Here is a 15,876-nt window from a genome sequence, read left to right on the forward strand (position 1 = left end):
GTGAATCGGAAGCCACTCTGGAGGAGGACGACGCCGAGATGTCAGGACAGGACGAGATTCATCGCGCTGAGCCAGCTGAAGGTGCTTTGTGGCTCTCTCTTCCCCGAACAAAGGCACTGAGTGTGTCCCTGGTGAATCGCTGCCTGTGGGCAGGGACAGCCCACCTGCCAAGAAAGCCCTTCCCGAGAACAAGTGACGTCTTGTCCTGACCCTGGCCGGGACTTCCTGGGCAGGGGGCCTGTGGACGGGGGTCTGTGTGGGAGGCGGGCGGACACGCGGGGTGTGTGTCTGGCCCTCGGGAAGAGGCCCCGGGGGCCAGGGTGAGGGGGCTGCTTGGCACCCACAGAGCAAGACGGGAGGGCGACCGAGGGTCTCTGTGGGAAACTTCTGCCCTGTGGGGCCCACCGGGGTGGCCAGGTTGAGGCCCCAGCCCTCGGCAAAGGCCAGTATGAAGGTCTGAGGCCCGGACCGCCCAAAACCTCAGGCTGCCGCTGTCTCCCACCCTTGCAGGGTCTGAGGTGTATTTTTATTCTGTTTTGGAGCCAGTCCAGGGAGGGTCTGCACGCCAGTGTCCTGGAGTCTGGGAGAAGAGGGCCGGCTCGCCTGCCTCCTGCAGGGTGCGGGGGGCTTGAGTGTCTGAGCATGTGCGGACGACCTCGCTGGCCTGCGTGTGCTGGGCTGCCCTGTGCCTCTGTCATGGTGGCTGAAGTACAAACTTGGGCCCTTTAGAAACATAAGTTTGTTTACCGGTTTTCAATTTTGAAGCAATTCTTAAAATCTGATGTATTTGAGCTTCATCTCACGAAACGCATGTTGACCTGACTTGAGAAAGTTCACACCATGGCTTTGGGAAGGCAGTGGCAGAAGTTCAGTGTCACCTCAGACCCGCTGGGCAGGGTGGGGGGCACCAGGGCCTGACTGCCCCTCCCCGGATCCATCCCACGTGGCGTCTCTGGTCTCATGTAGGACGGAGCCCCGTTACCTCTCGTGCGGCCTCTGGCCCCATCAGCAGCCCGGCAGGCCCCTCCAGAGGCTACCAGGAGCTCATCGCCACGTCCCTCCTGAACTTGGGCCAGGTCGCCGAAGAGGCCCTGGTCAGGGAGGACTCGGGCCAAGGGGCCAGACGAGGCCCCGGTGTGGTGCACTTGCTGCGGGATGAGCCTGAAGAAGGGGCTACCAGTGACGAAGGGGACAAGGACGTCTTTCTCCAGCCAGAAGAAGCAGAGGAAGTCATCGAGGTCACCAGCGAACGCTCCCTGGAGGGTATGAGCAGCGAGGAGTCCAGCAAGCCAAGAGTCACCCTGGGTGACGCAGACGGGGCTGAGGACGAGGACGAGGACGAGGACGAGGACGCAGACGAGGACGCAGACGAGGACGAGGACGAGGACGCTGCTCCCGACGTGATCTGTGAGGACGCTGCCCCCTGTGCTCCCACCCCGCGGGCCCCCGAGCCCGCCAGCCCCGAGCCCGCGTACTCCGTCCTCGTGGAGGTGCGCTCGGACGACGGCCGGGACGAGGACTCGCGCTCACAGAAGTCTGCGGTCACAGACGCGTCGGAGATGTACGACGTGATGACCCGCGGGAACCTGGGCCTCCTGGAGCAGGCCATCGCCCTGAAGGCCGAGCAGGGCCAGCCGAGCCCGGGCGAGCCGGCGAAGGGGGCCCGGCCCCTGGATGCCCCGCCGAGGACCTGCTGCGGCAAAGGTAGGCTGGGCGCTGGCCACCTCCCGTCCTCACCCAGGCATGAGCAGATGGCCCAGGCGTGGGGAGGCAGGCCCCGGGGGAGATGTGGCTGGAGGAAGGTCTGCGGTGGTGGACGGATGAGATGAGGGACGAATACGCACATGACCACTGACCGGGGCCATTGGACCTGCAGAAATGGGCTCACGTGGGGCCCATTTCTGGAGAGAAACACACTGAGGCTCCAGGTGGGAGGAGGGGGTGGGAAGGACAGTGAGCTGGCCCCAGAGGCTCCGCCACAGCCTGTGGGACACACCTGGGCCGTGGAGGGACTTGAGTGCACTGTAGCTCTGGGCACCTCCTGCTGGCTGAGACGCGGGGCCAGAATCTCTGGGAATGTCACGCACATGAGAGCAGCTTAGAAGCAGGTGTTCAGGGGCATGGCCGGGGGACACAGCTGGGATTGTCCCTGCAACCTGGAGGGCAACTGTCGAGGGGGAGCCCTTTCAGGGTGGCACAGGCTCGAGGGACAGCTATTTGGGGTCACATATTCTGGTCAGCACGGGCTCAGGCTCAGGCCTTTAGGGGCCATGGACACAAGGAGAAGGTGATACGGCCTCGGGCATGGCTTTGGGGCCCGTGTAGGGTGTCAGTTTAGGGGCAGGCTTGGTGCCCACAGACAGTGGGACTCTGCTGGAGAGGTGCATGAACAGGGACACCATGGCACAGACAACGTGACAGCCCCAGGCCAGGTGCTCGGTGACTCATCCCTGTGGGGTAGACATCAGGGGGCCGGACGCAGCATGCACGGACCCAGGGAGCAGAGCCGCAGGGCGATGCAGGTGGTGCAGTTGGGTGTGCACGGGCCTGAGGACATGGCGGGCGCCCTGGACAGAGGCCTGGACGGAGTCAGCTCAGGAAGCAGACCCTGGGGGGATCTGTCGGCCCCTCGGGGCCCTGCCCTCCCTGTGAGGGTGGCTCTGTGACTTCTGGGCCCCATACTCACCAGTGACCGCTGTGGGCTGGGTGAGGCCAGTAACTGAGATTTGAGCTTAAAATTCTACCAAGGCGTTTATTAGTCACACGGCTTAGGGTAAGTTACCTATTTGTCCTCATTTTGTCAGATCCAGAGGACACGACCTGATGGGGCCCTTGTCACACGCCTCCACCTCCAGCTCTGTGCGGAGGCTGGGCCTCGGGCTGGGGGCCCTGGCCTCCACGTGGAAGCCAGTGGGCGAGGGAGCGGGCGCCAGCGCACGTGGGCTGTGTATGCAGCGCTCTGCTGAGCTGCCTGGGCAGACGCCAGCTTCTCCAGGGCCACTCCATGGTCCAGGCCCTGGACCCCCCAGGCTTCGGGGCAGTCTGGCCATTCTCCTGTCTGGGTGGCCGGAGAGAGGGAGTCGGAGCTGTCGGTCCCCCTGCTCCCCGCCCCCCCACCGGCTTCCTGGCCTCTGAGGCGTGTGGCTTGTGTTTTAGATTCCTCGAGAGCTGAGAAACGGGAGATCAAGTGTCCGACACCGGGCTGTGATGGCACGGGCCACGTGACCGGGCTGTACCCTCACCACCGTAGCCTGTCCGGCTGCCCCCACAAGGACAGGATCCCTCCGGAGAGTGAGTAGCACAGGGTCCCTGCTGCTTGGATGGTGCCCCGTGCGGGCGTGGCCACGCAGGGTCCTGTCCCTTTGGGTTGGCATGCTCCAGATGCCCGGTCTTGGCCCTACAAGGCTGGAGACATGGAGTGTGCCCAGTCATTTACCTCGAGATGGCGGCCTGGGTCAGGGCCAGGTTGGGGGTGCTCAGGAGAAAGCACGTCCGTCATCCTGGCTGGAGGCAGTGATGGTGGACGCTAAACTCACAGGGATGAGTCACAGACCGGCTGGTGGCTATAGCGCTGAGCTGGTCTCTGCCCCAGGAGGCAGTGGTCCTCCGTGGGAGGGGACGAGCCTCGCCAGGCTGGGGACTGGGGGATGGAGCAGCTCTGAGCCGCCGCTGCAAGCTGTAGCCTTTGGGGGGGCCGCCACGTCCTGCCTGGCTCACCGCCGCTCCCTGGTTCTCCGCAGTCCTGGCCATGCACGAGAATGTGCTCAGGTGCCCGACTCCGGGCTGTACGGGCCAAGGCCACGTGAACAGCAACCGCAACACGCACCGAAGGTACTTGGGCTGGGCTGGGCCTGCCGCGTCCCCTGTGCCGCCCCTCGAGGCTGGCGTGAGGTCAGGGCCAACCGCTTCTGGGGGTCAGAGCGGCACCTGGAGGTGTGACCACCGGCGCCCCTGTGAGTGGGAGTGGGCGCAGCGAGGGTGGGGGCAGAGAGGCCTCCTGCCACGGTGACGGCCAGAGAGACGGCCCCGCCACTGTGCGGAAGCCACTGCGGGCCGACCGGGCTCCGGGCCACCCTGTGGGGCACAGGGACCTGGGAGCAGCGAGGTTTCTGGTGCACTCGTCTCCCTGCTCCTGAGCCCACGGTGGCCGTGGCCGAGAGGGGACGCACCCCGGCTCCAGCAGGCACGCGCCCAGTGAAGGGGCTGCCAGAGGCGCCGAGGTCACTCTGTGAGAACAGGCTGGGTCCCTGGGCGCTGCTGTGACCGTCACCTCTGCAGACCCAGCGTGGTCTCTGAGTGCCGACAGGTGGGGCCGCACCGTGATGTCTCAGATTGCGAGCCCCTGGTGCGACCCTGGCAGTCCCTGCCCTCTGGGGTCATGCCCTGGTCGTGGCCCGCGAGGCTCAGGGTTTCTCTGAGCTGACTGACGGGCTGCGAGCCAGAGCCAGTCCCGAAGGCAGCTGGGCGGGCAGTGAGGAGACAGGAGGGAGGGGTGGCCCGTCGCCCGAGCTCCTGAGGAGCCTCCGTGCGGTGCTCTGGGCCAGCCGAGCGCGCTTCACCCTCGGGTGCCATCGTCGAAGGGTTTCCCCAGATGCACGCTGCCTGAGCAACTGGCACTTCGAGGCCCGCAGAGCGGGAGAGGGACCCAGCGCGGGAGCCGCAGGCTCCTCAGGGCTGCTGCTCCCAGTGTCCTGGCCTGGGCTGGCAGGGCCTGGAGGAGAGGGCTCAGCTGTCCCCTTGTCCTTCCTCTAGTTTGTCTGGGTGTCCCATTGCTGCTGCTGAGAAGCTAGCCAAGTCTCACGAGAAGCAGCAGCCGCCGACAGGAGACCCTGCCAAGAGCGGCTCCAGCTCAGACCGGACGCTCAGGTGGGTGGAAGAGGCCGCGGCCCCAAAGGGCTGCTCTGTCTCCCGGTGCACGTGCGTGTGTGCGTGTGTGCGTGCGTGCCTTGTGCATGCTCGTGTGCCATGTTTGTGTGTGCATGAGTGTGCATTTCCGTGTGTGCCCGTGTGTTTGTACGCCTGTGTGCGTGTGCGTGTGCCGAGGCCTCGCATTGCCGTGAGGGCCTCCTGGGGGTGGCGGCGGCGGCCAGTTTCGGGGACTCAGGACGGTCCCGTCAGGCGCGTTCACAGTGCGCCGCCTGTGGCACATGCGCCCACTGCGCCGCCCCTGCCGCCCCTGCTGCCCTCCCCCGGAACTGCGGGGCTCACGTGGAGATGCGGGTCCCGTCTGGAGGGGGCGGGCTGTCTGCAGAGGGCACTGCCGTCCGGAAGCACGGGGACCCACTGCGCCTGCCTGGCCGCCTCGGCCTCCGCTGCAGGGACCAACGCTAGATGAAGAGGCGGGAGCAGGCGCGTGGCGCTCTCCGGTCCTGAGACGGCGGTGGGCGTGCGTGCACACTCGTGTGCGTGTGCGAGTGGAGCGGTGTGCGTGGCGCGCTCCGGTCCTGAGACGGCGGTGGGCGTGCGTGCACACTCGTGTGCGTGTGCGAGTGGAGCGGTGTGCGTGGCGCGCTCCGGTCCTGAGACGGCGGTGGGCGTGCGTGCACACTCGTGTGCGTGTGCGAGTGGAGCGGTGTGCGTGGCGCGCTCCGGTCCTGAGACGGCGGCGGGCGTGTGTGCACACTCGCGTGCGTGTGCGAGTGTGCAGCGGCGCATCGGTAGGAGGGCTCCCAGAAGACCATTCAGAGCTCGTCCGCTCCGCGTCCCCTCCCCCCACACGACCCCGTGAAGTGGGTGCCGAGAACAAGGCCAGAGGCGCAGACGCCCCAGGCCACCCGCACCGTCCACTTGGCCAGCCTGGCCTGAGTCTCGCACTCGACCACAGGGCCCTGCCAGTGGGACCGCGTCCCGGGCACACAGCGCCTCCTGCTCTGGGGTCACTGCCACCCCCCTCTCCCCGCCCCCGACACCCGAGTGCTCCAGAGCCATGGTCTGTGCCCGCCTCCCGCAGGAGAGCGTGGGAGCCTGGAGCCACCGCACCTGCCACAGGTGACGGCATGGACGCTGATCTGGAGAGTGGCTGTGCCTCCTCTGGCCACCCACTTCCCTGCAGGCCCCGCCTGAGCCCTGCCCCTTCCACAGCCCGTGCCTGGCAAAGTTTTAGTTGGGGGAAGCTGGCCGTCCCTGGCTGTTCCAAGGGTGCCTTGGGGGGCTCTCTGGGGGGGGCGGCCCCTTGCCTCCCTGCACTGAGGCGTCCCACGGGCCGCCCACAGGGCCTTCAGCCCCGCACGTGCAGCCGGCTCCACCCACTGCACACAGGACAGTCATGTCCGCTGCCTTCTGAGAGCCAGCGGCTCTCGCAGTGGCTGGGAGCTTCGTCTCTGCAGCTCGTTGCTGCTCCTTCTGACTTCCTGTCGGTTACTAATTCGATCCTTTTCCTGCCTTGATCTAAGTCACTGAGAAAACGTGAGGCCATTAGGCAGGTGAGGCCGACAGACTCCAACTCGGAGGCTGTGCCCCAGGAACCCCGACCTCAGCTTGCTGGCCTGCGAAAGCGGGCGCAATGTTGCATTGCGACTTCAGACGTTTCTCATGAGGCCGAATGAGGCGTGAGATTCCGCCTCCCGGGAAGAGGAGCAGGGGCGCTGGCGAATGTCCAGGGTGTAGAATCCGACCGTCCGGGCTCTGTCCGTTCTCCGTGGCCACATTTCTGGGTGTCGCGCCCGTGGCGTGGGAGTCTGCAAAGACTTGCTGATGTCATGGACACTAAGTCTGTGCTGCTGGCTGAAGCCCGGCCGAGGGAGCCATCGCAACGTGGGGCCAGTGTCACATTCAGGGTTTGTGTGCCCGGTGCCTCTCCAGCCACTGGACGGCATCCTGCCAACCCCCACCCTTCCTGGGTGCAGGGACGTGGCCCGCTCGGGGGCATCCGGTTTCCAAGGCCTTGCAGGGCTGGCTCGGTGCCATGCGGTCTCTGTCACTGGGCTTGTTGGAACCACATTCGGGTTCCTACGGCGCCCAGCGGCCTGGGGCCCCTCACCGTCGGCCCCTCCCAGACCCACCTCTGCAGAACAAAGTCGCTGCTCGGCTCAGACACAGGACGAAGGGGCGGGGCAGCTGGGGGCTCCCCTGGCCTCTCCCCTTGCTCCTCTGGGGCCGTGTGGTTGACCCTCCTGGTGGTCGTCCCCCCTGCCTCCTGCCTCTCGGGCGCCTTTCCAGGCCTGTCCTCAATCCTCCCAGCACCCTCCCTAGGGCCACCTCACCGCCCCCTGGAGGCTGGCTCTCAGAAACACAGCCACCCTCTGCTTCCTCCAGGGGACCCTGCCTGGGAGGGCTGGCGGCCAGGCCCCCTGACGCGTCTGGAACCCGCTCTCCTGAGTTCTGGGGGAGGCCTCAGTGCCCTCCTCTGGCTGACGGCGTCTGCGAGAGGACGTGCCATCCCTCCTCACACAGCGCCCTCCATGCGGGACCCGGGCGAGGGTTTCCCTGGCTCTGTCCACACTGGCTCTCAGGGGTCCCTGGGGCCTGTCCTCATGGTCTGCTCTTCTCCTGTTACCCCAGACCCATGTGCTTCGTGAAGCAGCTCGAGGTCCCTCCGTATGGAAGCTACCGGCCCAGTGTGGCCCCTGCCACACCCAGGGCCAACCTGGCCAAGGAGCTGGAGAAGTTCTCCAAGGTCACCTTCGACTACGCAAGTTTCGATGCTCAGGTTTTTGGCAAACGCATGCTTGCCCCAAAGATGCCAACCAGCGAGACCTCACCCAAAGCCTTTAAATGTGAGTGGGGGGGGCGGCTGCTCCTGGGGGGCATGAGCTGGGGGGGTGGTGGGGGCACCAGGCCAGGAGCACTGGGGGTCTCTCCCCGGGGGGCTGACGTGGCAGACCAGGGCCCCAGCCGTCCCAGTGCCGCGTGCTGGCTTTGTGGGGGTCTTTCCTGCCCGCGATGCCGCTCCGTGTTCACCATCAGACTTGACGTGCCCCTCACCAAACCAGGTCCTTCGTGGCACGCACACCCAAAGGCTTAAGGACCGCTCTGCTGACGCGGGCCGCCCCGCGGAAGCGCCCCTCCCCGGCTCCCAGCCCGCTCCTTCTGTGGGGTCGGGGCTCTGGCGACCACGGGACTGGGTGCAGGCCGGGGCCCCCCAAGAGGAGCCATTTGCTTCCTGCGTGGGGGACTCGTACTCGCAAAAATGGCCCTTCGAGAGTAGCCTTTCCGGGCTTTTCGATCACTCGTTGCGCTGCCTCGTGGATCGCGAGCCCCTTACACGGGAACCGTGTCCGGGACGGAGGAGCCCCAGGGCACGTGGGACTGGAACCTGCGTCTCCTGCTGGATACGCCCCCAAGCGGTGGTGACCATCTCCTCCATGTTAATGATAAAAATACCGCCCGATACAGCTGCCGGCTGGAGGGAACCTTTCCCACGTGCTGGCACAGGCACCAGCCTGACTAGATCTGGAAATTTATTGGTGATGCTCAGATTACTCGGAAATATACCTGAGAGTGATTTTATGGCTACAGCACAATCACTAGAAAAGATAACAATTTATGCCTTCGTCTGTCATGTTTATTGAATAACTATGTTACTTTATCAAAGCAGAGACTATGGTGGGGTCACCAGCCTTTGAAATGTTGTGACTCAAGTGTCCTACCCGGATGATATTCCAAACACTCACCCTGTTTACAGAATTCTTTAGTCTTCCAGTAACTGTTCGCTGGCAGACAGCAGCTGTTTTTGTTTGAAATGTCAGAGATGCTAGAATATCTTTGGAGGATTTCACTCTTTCTGCACAAATTTTGCTCAGGCCAGAAATAGCCTCCTCAATGCCCGAAGCCCACCTTCCATGTGGCTGTGTCCTGTGTGCTCCCAAAGTCCCCCCGTGTCTGCTGGTCGCCTCCCTTTCCGGTCTATACAGCCTGGTGTTGTTCCCTTTTTGCAGCCAAACCTTTCCCAAGGGGCTCTCCCCCCAGGCACAGCTCCTGCACCCCATCCCCTCCTGCAGGCTTCGACTACACGCATGACGCCGAGGCTGCGCACATGGCCGCCACCGCCATCCTGAATCTGTCCACGCGCTGCTGGGAGATGCCCGAGAACCTCAGCACGAAGCCGCAGGAGGCACCCCGCAAGGTCAGTGGGGCGCCCGCGAGGAGGCCCCTCTGAGGCAGAGGTGGGGTGAAGGGCCTTGCAGTCGGGACCACGTGGCCCCTGAGTGGAGCATGCTCAGTGACACCCGGGTCTGGCTGCTGATGGTCATTCTCATCTTCCCTCCCTCGGCCATGGCCCCGACACCCAGGGAGCTGTGTGCTGTGCCTAAGAGGGACGGGCGCACATACGTGTTCCCTTGCAGCTCTGGGTCTGAGGGTCGTGTACCTGCTCTCGCCTGAGCGTGCTCATTGGAGAGCCTGGTCACAGTGTTGGGAGCATCCAAGGAGGGGTGGTGACCCCTCCGCTGAGGCTCAGGAACCCCCGGAGGCCATCGTCCCCCTGGTCGGAGGAGGGGCTGCCTGGACGTCTGCAGTGCTGACTTCAACCCCAGGAGGCACGTGTGGCGGCGCGGTCACGCACGCGGGTCTCCCTTTTGCCACCGCAGGTCGTGGACATCGAAGTGGACGAAAACGGGACACTGGACCTGAGCATGCACAAGCACCGCAAGCGGGACGGTGCCCTCCCTGGGGGCAGCAGCAGCCCCGGCGCCAGGCCCCCCGACGCCCCCCAGCGCCGGGACAGCGGCAGCACCCCCAGCGGCTCCATGACATCGCCGCAGCCCAGCCAGGCCTCCCGCCAGGACGAGTGGGACCGGCCCCTGGACTACACCAAGCCCAGCCGCCAGCGGGAGGGGGAGCCCGAGGAGGTGGGTGCTGGGCCGCCGGGCAGGGGCGGCTGCACATCTGGGGCTGGCGTCCGTGCATGAGCTGTTCCGGGCAGAGAGGGGGTCCTGTCCGTTTTCATGCAGGTCCTGTACCCTCTGGGCAGCTGGGACTTAGCCCACCCCCTTGGAGGGCTCTTCGCCCTTGGGCCATGCTGTGTCCTTGTCTGGACGAGAGAGGTGGCCTTGTCAACTGCACAGATGAGGAGGCCCTGGGCAGGGGAGGAGGGGGCTTCTTCCGGACCCCACAGGGGGACGTGGGACTGGCTCTGAGTTCCTTGGCTTTGCGGGCCTCCTACCCACCTGTTGTCCAGATAGGGACACCCAGACTCTGGCGGCCCCTCACTGTCCCCAAGGTGCTCCAGGCTGCCTTGGTCCTTGGACAGAGGCAGGAGGAAACTCCTGGCCTCAGGAGCCCCATGGCGGGCGGCGCCGAGCCCTGAGACCAGCGCGGCCGCCGAAGAGAGAAAAGCCGGCACCTGAGCTGGGCCTGTGGTCTGCGGACACGGGCGGACTCTGTCCAGTCACCGCTCCCACTGGGAGGGGCTCACTGACGGCTTTTCCCAGAGAGCTGTGTGCCCAGAACAATAAAGTCCCATGTGAGGCGTCCCAGGCCCCTGGTGACCTCTGCAAAGTCCCCTCCCCTGCCACCAGGAGGGCAGGTCCCTGTGGGGGAGGAGGTGGTGGGAACCGGTGCCTCTGAGAACCCACCGCCTCCGAGGCTCCGTCCTCCTGGTGAGCCAGGCGCCCTCTGCACGTGTCACACACACCTCACTTTACAGAGGAGCGGACTGGGCCCCAGGCCGGGGTCACTTGGCTCGGCCACTCGGCTGTAGCTTGGTGTCAGGCCCCAGAGCAGGGGCACCTCTGACTGAGGCCCGAGGCTGTGCAGGCCGCTTCCTCCTGGTCAGCAGGAGCCCAGTCTGGGGGGAGGGGTGTCCTGCAGAGCTGCTGTCACCCCGTCTCAGGCCTGCTGCCGTGGCCTCAGCTGCCCCGCCCCGTCCAGTGGCCCCTCTGGCTCTCTCTCTGCCCCGTCCCTCATCCCCCAGTGCGGGCTGGCCTCCCGGGCTGCTTCACCTCCCCCCGCTCCCCTCACTGCCTCCGAGCACCCTGGCTGCCTCCTGGCTCTGCCACTGCCACCTGCGGGGTGACCCAGGCCTCAGAGGCCCTGAGGCTCCCGCCCACTGAAGCCCGCCCTTGCGCACTGACCCACGGTCAGCAGGCTGGGCTGTGTGCAGAAGCCACAGTCCGCTCCCAGACCCTTCCTCTCTTCTGCCCCCTCTCGTAGGCACAGGCACCCCACGTCCTCTTGGACACCCCCAGGAACACGTCCCTGACCAGGCCTTCTCAGTCCCTGAGCCGTGGCCCTGGACTCCCGGCCCAGGCCCTCCATCTGGCTCTGCCCAGGGCTCCTGACCCGTCCTGGGCGAGGCTGCTAGCCCTGGGACCCAGCATCCCCTTCCGCCGGCCTCACCGTCCCGCTGTCCTGGGTCTGTGGGACACGCTCCCTGCTCCGACCTTTGGGGGCCCCACACATCTGGGAGGCTCAGTGTCGTCCGGCTCGGCCGACAAAAGAGTCGGTCACAGTGACCAGATATAGGCTGTCCTCCCACCGCCAAGCGCTTCAGTGGCTTTCCTGGTCCGGTCCCCAGTAGCCCTCAAGGACTGCCACCTCCTCCAGCCTAAAAGTAGTGCCTGGGCCCAAGAGGGTGAACAGCTTGCTGGGGTCTGACTGTGGTCCATGAGCCGCCTGTGAGGGACAGGCACTGGCCGTCCTGGCTCCTGTAGGCTGTCCCCCACCTCACAGGCAGGGCCTGTCCCCGTCCACCCTGCGTCCACGCTCCCTGCCCCTGGGCCCGGTGTTCGAGTCCCGAGGGTTACTAAGTGCCTCCGTGGTGCAGGAACCGTGCTGGGTGAGTGTAGCGCCGGCGGCCACCAGCTCACTGGTTAGTTTTGCTTCGCATGTTGCCGCTCTGGCTGCGCCACGGTGTGACCACCCCACTGTGGCATACCGTGTCCCCCTGGGGAGCTGCACTAGGTGGGGACTCGTGGTTGCAGGTGGCCACGTGCCCGAGGCCCCACGTTCCTGGGGCAGCTCCGGGGAGGTGGGGGGCACTGCAGTCCCTCAGGCCGCTGTCCTCTGCGTCCGGGAGACTGGCCGCCTCCCTCGTCCAGAAGATGGGAGACTCCAGAAGTGCCGCTGCGGACGCTTCCCGAAGGGTCCCTGCCCCTCAGCCCCCGGGCCGGGCGCCCGGCCCTGCCGGCCGTTAAAACTTCTCCCTGCTGGTTTTTTGCAGTCAGAGCCAGCAGCCCATTCTTTTGCTTCCTCTGAAGCAGATGACCAGGAAGTGTTGGAGGAGAGCTTCGAGGAGCGGCGGTACCCTGGGGACGTCACCCTCACCAGCTTTAAGCTGAAGTTTCTGTCCAAGGACATGAAGAAGGAGCTACTGACGTAAGTCCTCGCCTTGGGCTCCAGGCCTCCCCAGGGGCCTCCGCGGTCGGCACAGGATCAGGCGGCTGGGCCCGTCCGCACTGGTGGGCAGCGGTTAGGTGTCCTGCAGGGAGCCGGGCGGCAGGTGGCAGGTTGACTGCGCCTGTCGTGCTGGGCCCTAATACAACCGTCTGAGGTGACCAGGCACGCAGACGACCCGCAGGGCGGAGCCAGACGGAGGGCGCTGCCCACCCCGAGCCGGCTCTCGGCGCCCAGGCCCCGCATCGTTCTGTCGTAGGACTCGGCCCCCGCGCTTCGTCAGCCTGGTGGCCCCTCTGAGCTGGTCCTCATGGGGTTTAACCAGCCGCCATTGGAGTGGGCAGTCTGCTGGTGGCCAGGGGCCAGCTGCCATCCCATAGCCTCTGGTCGGCTCGCCGGAAGCCGCCTCTGTGGGAGGCTGCATGGGGCAGCTGCGTGGCAGGAGACCCGGCCTTCGCCCGGGTCGGAGTTCGTTCCTGGGGCTCCTCTTTGCTCGTCCTGACCCCACCAGCTTCCTCCTGCTGTAGCTGGCTCCCCAGGACAGCCGGACCCAGGCTCTGGCCTGGGACCTTGTCTTCAGGAGGCCATGCCCGCATGTCCGTGGCTGTGCACACGTGTGCACACATGACCCATGGGCTCAGAGGCCAAGCTTCAGACCAGTTCATTTTTCCTTCTTGAGTTAAGTGCGGGAGCAGCCAGCAGTCTGAGCGGCGACAGCTGTGCTCCGAGGACTGAGGGGAGGAGCTGTCCCCCACGAGCTGGGGGCAGGCGACAGCCCCCGCCACGTAGGCTTGGCCAGGCGCAGGCCTGGCAGGTGTACCCTGCTCTCTGTTCTGATGCTCTTTTTCCTCTGTCCAGCTGTCCCACCCCCGGCTGTGACGGCAGTGGCCACATCACCGGGAACTATGCCTCCCACCGCAGGTTCGTCCCCCACTTGGGTCCGGCCTGGCCAGGTGCTCGCGGTGGGCCTCCCCTCGCCTCCTCTGCTCCCCGTCTTGGGCTCACCGCGGTGCCCCATCTCTTCTCTTTCAGCCTCTCTGGTTGCCCTCTTGCTGACAAGAGCCTCAGAAACCTCATGGCTGCCCATTCTGCTGACCTCAAGTATGTCTGCCCTCCCGGCCTCCCATCTCTCCGGTGGCTCTCCGGCTCCACTCTGTCCTTCCATGGGGCTTGAGCCCAAACCGGCTTCTCCAGGGCCGGAGCCCCAGGCCGGCCCGCCCAGCGGGAGAGGCAGGGCCGTGGAAGGGCTGATTCTGCTCAGCTGGCTGCTGTGGCTTGTGTGTCCCCCGCTCTGCCCCTGTCCCCTCTGGCCAGGAGGCTGCTATCGGCTCCTGTGCTGCCTTCGGCCCTGCTGGCCTCTCCGCGGGCCAGGGCCGGGAGGGGAGCAGGGCGCCAGCTCTGGACGGCTCAGCTCTCCCGAGGATGGGGCTGCCTGGCCTGCTCTGCTCGCCGCCTGCACGCGCTGTGCGCAGCGGCCCGGGACCGGCCTGGCCGTGTCTGTCCGCTGCGGCTCCGTGCGCTGTAGGCTGTTCTTGCTACGGCCCTCTCCCCTGCTGCCGCCCCTCCCGGCTGCTCTGTCTTGGCCCTGGCAACCCCCTCCCCTGGACGGCCTGGCCGCCACGCTCGGCCTCTCGCTTTGCTGAGCCCCCGTCCCTCTGCTTGGTCCCGGCCCTGAGGGCGGCAGCTACCTGCCTGAGGGTCCTGCTCAGTTCCCAGGTCTCAGTGTCCTCTCGGGCTGGAGCTGGGGACTGTCCTTGCCTTTGGTTTCTCTGCCTTCTGTTGAGCTGTGACTCCCAAGCTGACCAAGGCTGAGGAAGGAGGTCCCACTACTGCCCCCAGGCCGCCCCTCCCCAGGGCTGGTCCACCTCCCTCAGGCCTCTGTGTTGGAGGCCCTGAGTGCAGGCCAAGTCTCCTCGGCCGGTCCACCCTGGGGTCTCGCGGGTGAGGCGCTGTTACTGCCGGGGGCTCCCAGGCCCCGGTTCAGAGGCGGGCGGACGGCTCTGGGTGCACGTCCAGGCGGTTCCCTCCCCTCGCTGCCAAGAGGCTCCCCGTTCCCGCAGACGAGGCGGGGTCCAGCCCACGACGGTCTTTCCGGGGCCACAGCCTTACCAGAGCGTGTCCTGAGGCTCTGACGTCACACACACCCACATGTCACCTGTCCGTTCGCGGTGTCCAGCCCAGCAGCCCCGCTGGGACCTCCTTCCTGAGCCCACTCCGTGCTCCCTCTCCTTCCGTAGCGGACCCTCCTCCCCGCTTCTTTCTCCGCCTGTGATCAGTGTTCATGGGCTTCCAGTCTGAGGCGATTCTGGGCTCGGACGTGAGCCTTCGGGCGCTGGCTGCGTGGCGGGAGGTGGCTGTCGGGGAGGGCGAGCCCCCCGTCCGAGACCCGGAGCGTAGTCAGAAATGGCAGCAGCAGGTCTTCCTTGCGTGAAAACGATCACGCGTCAGCGCGAGCGAGGCCCGGCCCTCGCTCTCCTCTCCGGGGTCCTCCCGTAGGCGCCCGGCCCTCGCCTCCCTCAAGCTGGGCCTCGGCTGCGTCTGGTGCCCACGGTCCGTGCCCCCTCTCTCCTCCTCCTGCCCAGTGGGCACATGGCAGACTTGTAGCGGACGGGTGCAGGCGGCCCGTCCCCAGGGCAAGAGACCTGTGCCGCCACCTTGCAGGCGCGCTCTTTGGTGGCCTCCCTATCACAGCTGGGTGCAGTGACAGTCTCGTATGATGTGGCTTCTGTGTTTTGGTGAAATCCCGAGTGCGTTTGTGGTCCCTTTCGTGGCCCGTGCTGCGTGGGGAGCTGGGTGCAGCCACACCCTGCGTGGGGCTCAGAGGTGAACCCTGCGTGCGTGCCACTTACTCACGGGGTCGTCCTGTGCAGACCATGCTCGGGGTCACGTGGTGGGCGGCCTCCTGCAGCTGACCCTGTGGGTCCCCGAGGCCACGCCAGCAGCCAGTGCTGCCAGCCCCCGACGCAGACACGAGCCCCTCCAGCTGCATGGACGCCAGCCACTCGTGGACACGGCTCTGGGGCACAGCCGTTACAATGGGTCTCAGTGCTGCGGGTGGGACGCTCCCGGGCAAGCTGGTCCCACGGCGCTGGCCTCTGAGTTGTGTCACATGCTGTCCTGAGGCCGGGAGAAGCAGGGCCGCGGGTGGCCAGCCAGGATCAAGCATGTCCGTGCCCTGCTCTGTACTTGGCCCTCCGGGGAGTGGGCAGAGGTGCGGGGTGGGGTGCCCACAGCAAGGGAGGGGCCGCCCCGACATGCCGAGGACCCTGGGGCCTCAGACGATGCAGAGACAGTGTCAGGACTGGGCGCTGCAGTGCTTGGGGTTGGCTGAAGGGTGACACCTGCCTGGCTGAAGGTGGTGAGCCGTATCTGTTAACATGCAAAGGCCTCCTTGCCCCAGGTACGTGTGGGCTGAACTTGACCACTCGTGACCGGGACAGGAGCTGTCCAACCTCAATAGGTTTTAAGTTATGCCAAAACCTGGCCAGAGGGCGATGTGGCTAGTTGGTCAGCTGACAGGCCAGGGGGCGTCTGACGTGTGGCCACAGGCAGGGACGAGCAGGGGCCCCAAGAGAGTAGTGGAGGCTGGGCAAGGGGCAGGGG

The 15,876-nt window shown here is 66.0% G+C and overlaps 1 protein-coding gene across 1 annotated transcript in view; it reads left to right on the plus strand.

Moving 5' to 3' along the window:
* MYT1 (myelin transcription factor 1) overlaps positions 1 to 15,876 on the plus strand; it is a 32,368-nt gene that overhangs the window by 7,616 nt on the left and 8,876 nt on the right. The window contains exons 5-15 of the mRNA XM_011374153.1: positions 1 to 81; positions 967 to 1,704; positions 3,157 to 3,291; positions 3,741 to 3,831; positions 4,753 to 4,866; positions 7,501 to 7,715; positions 8,940 to 9,064; positions 9,528 to 9,788; positions 12,101 to 12,255; positions 13,132 to 13,194; positions 13,306 to 13,374. The exon at positions 1 to 81 is cut by the window's left edge and continues 2 nt beyond it. Coding sequence (XP_011372455.1) covers positions 1 to 81; positions 967 to 1,704; positions 3,157 to 3,291; positions 3,741 to 3,831; positions 4,753 to 4,866; positions 7,501 to 7,715; positions 8,940 to 9,064; positions 9,528 to 9,788; positions 12,101 to 12,255; positions 13,132 to 13,194; positions 13,306 to 13,374 — 2,047 coding nt within the window. The remainder of the gene's footprint in view (positions 82 to 966; positions 1,705 to 3,156; positions 3,292 to 3,740; positions 3,832 to 4,752; positions 4,867 to 7,500; positions 7,716 to 8,939; positions 9,065 to 9,527; positions 9,789 to 12,100; positions 12,256 to 13,131; positions 13,195 to 13,305; positions 13,375 to 15,876) is intronic.

The sequence above is a fragment of the Pteropus vampyrus genome, unplaced genomic scaffold, assembly GCF_000151845.1.
Source record: "Pteropus vampyrus isolate Shadow unplaced genomic scaffold, Pvam_2.0 Scaffold239, whole genome shotgun sequence".
Lineage (NCBI taxonomy): Eukaryota > Metazoa > Chordata > Mammalia > Chiroptera > Pteropodidae > Pteropus > Pteropus vampyrus.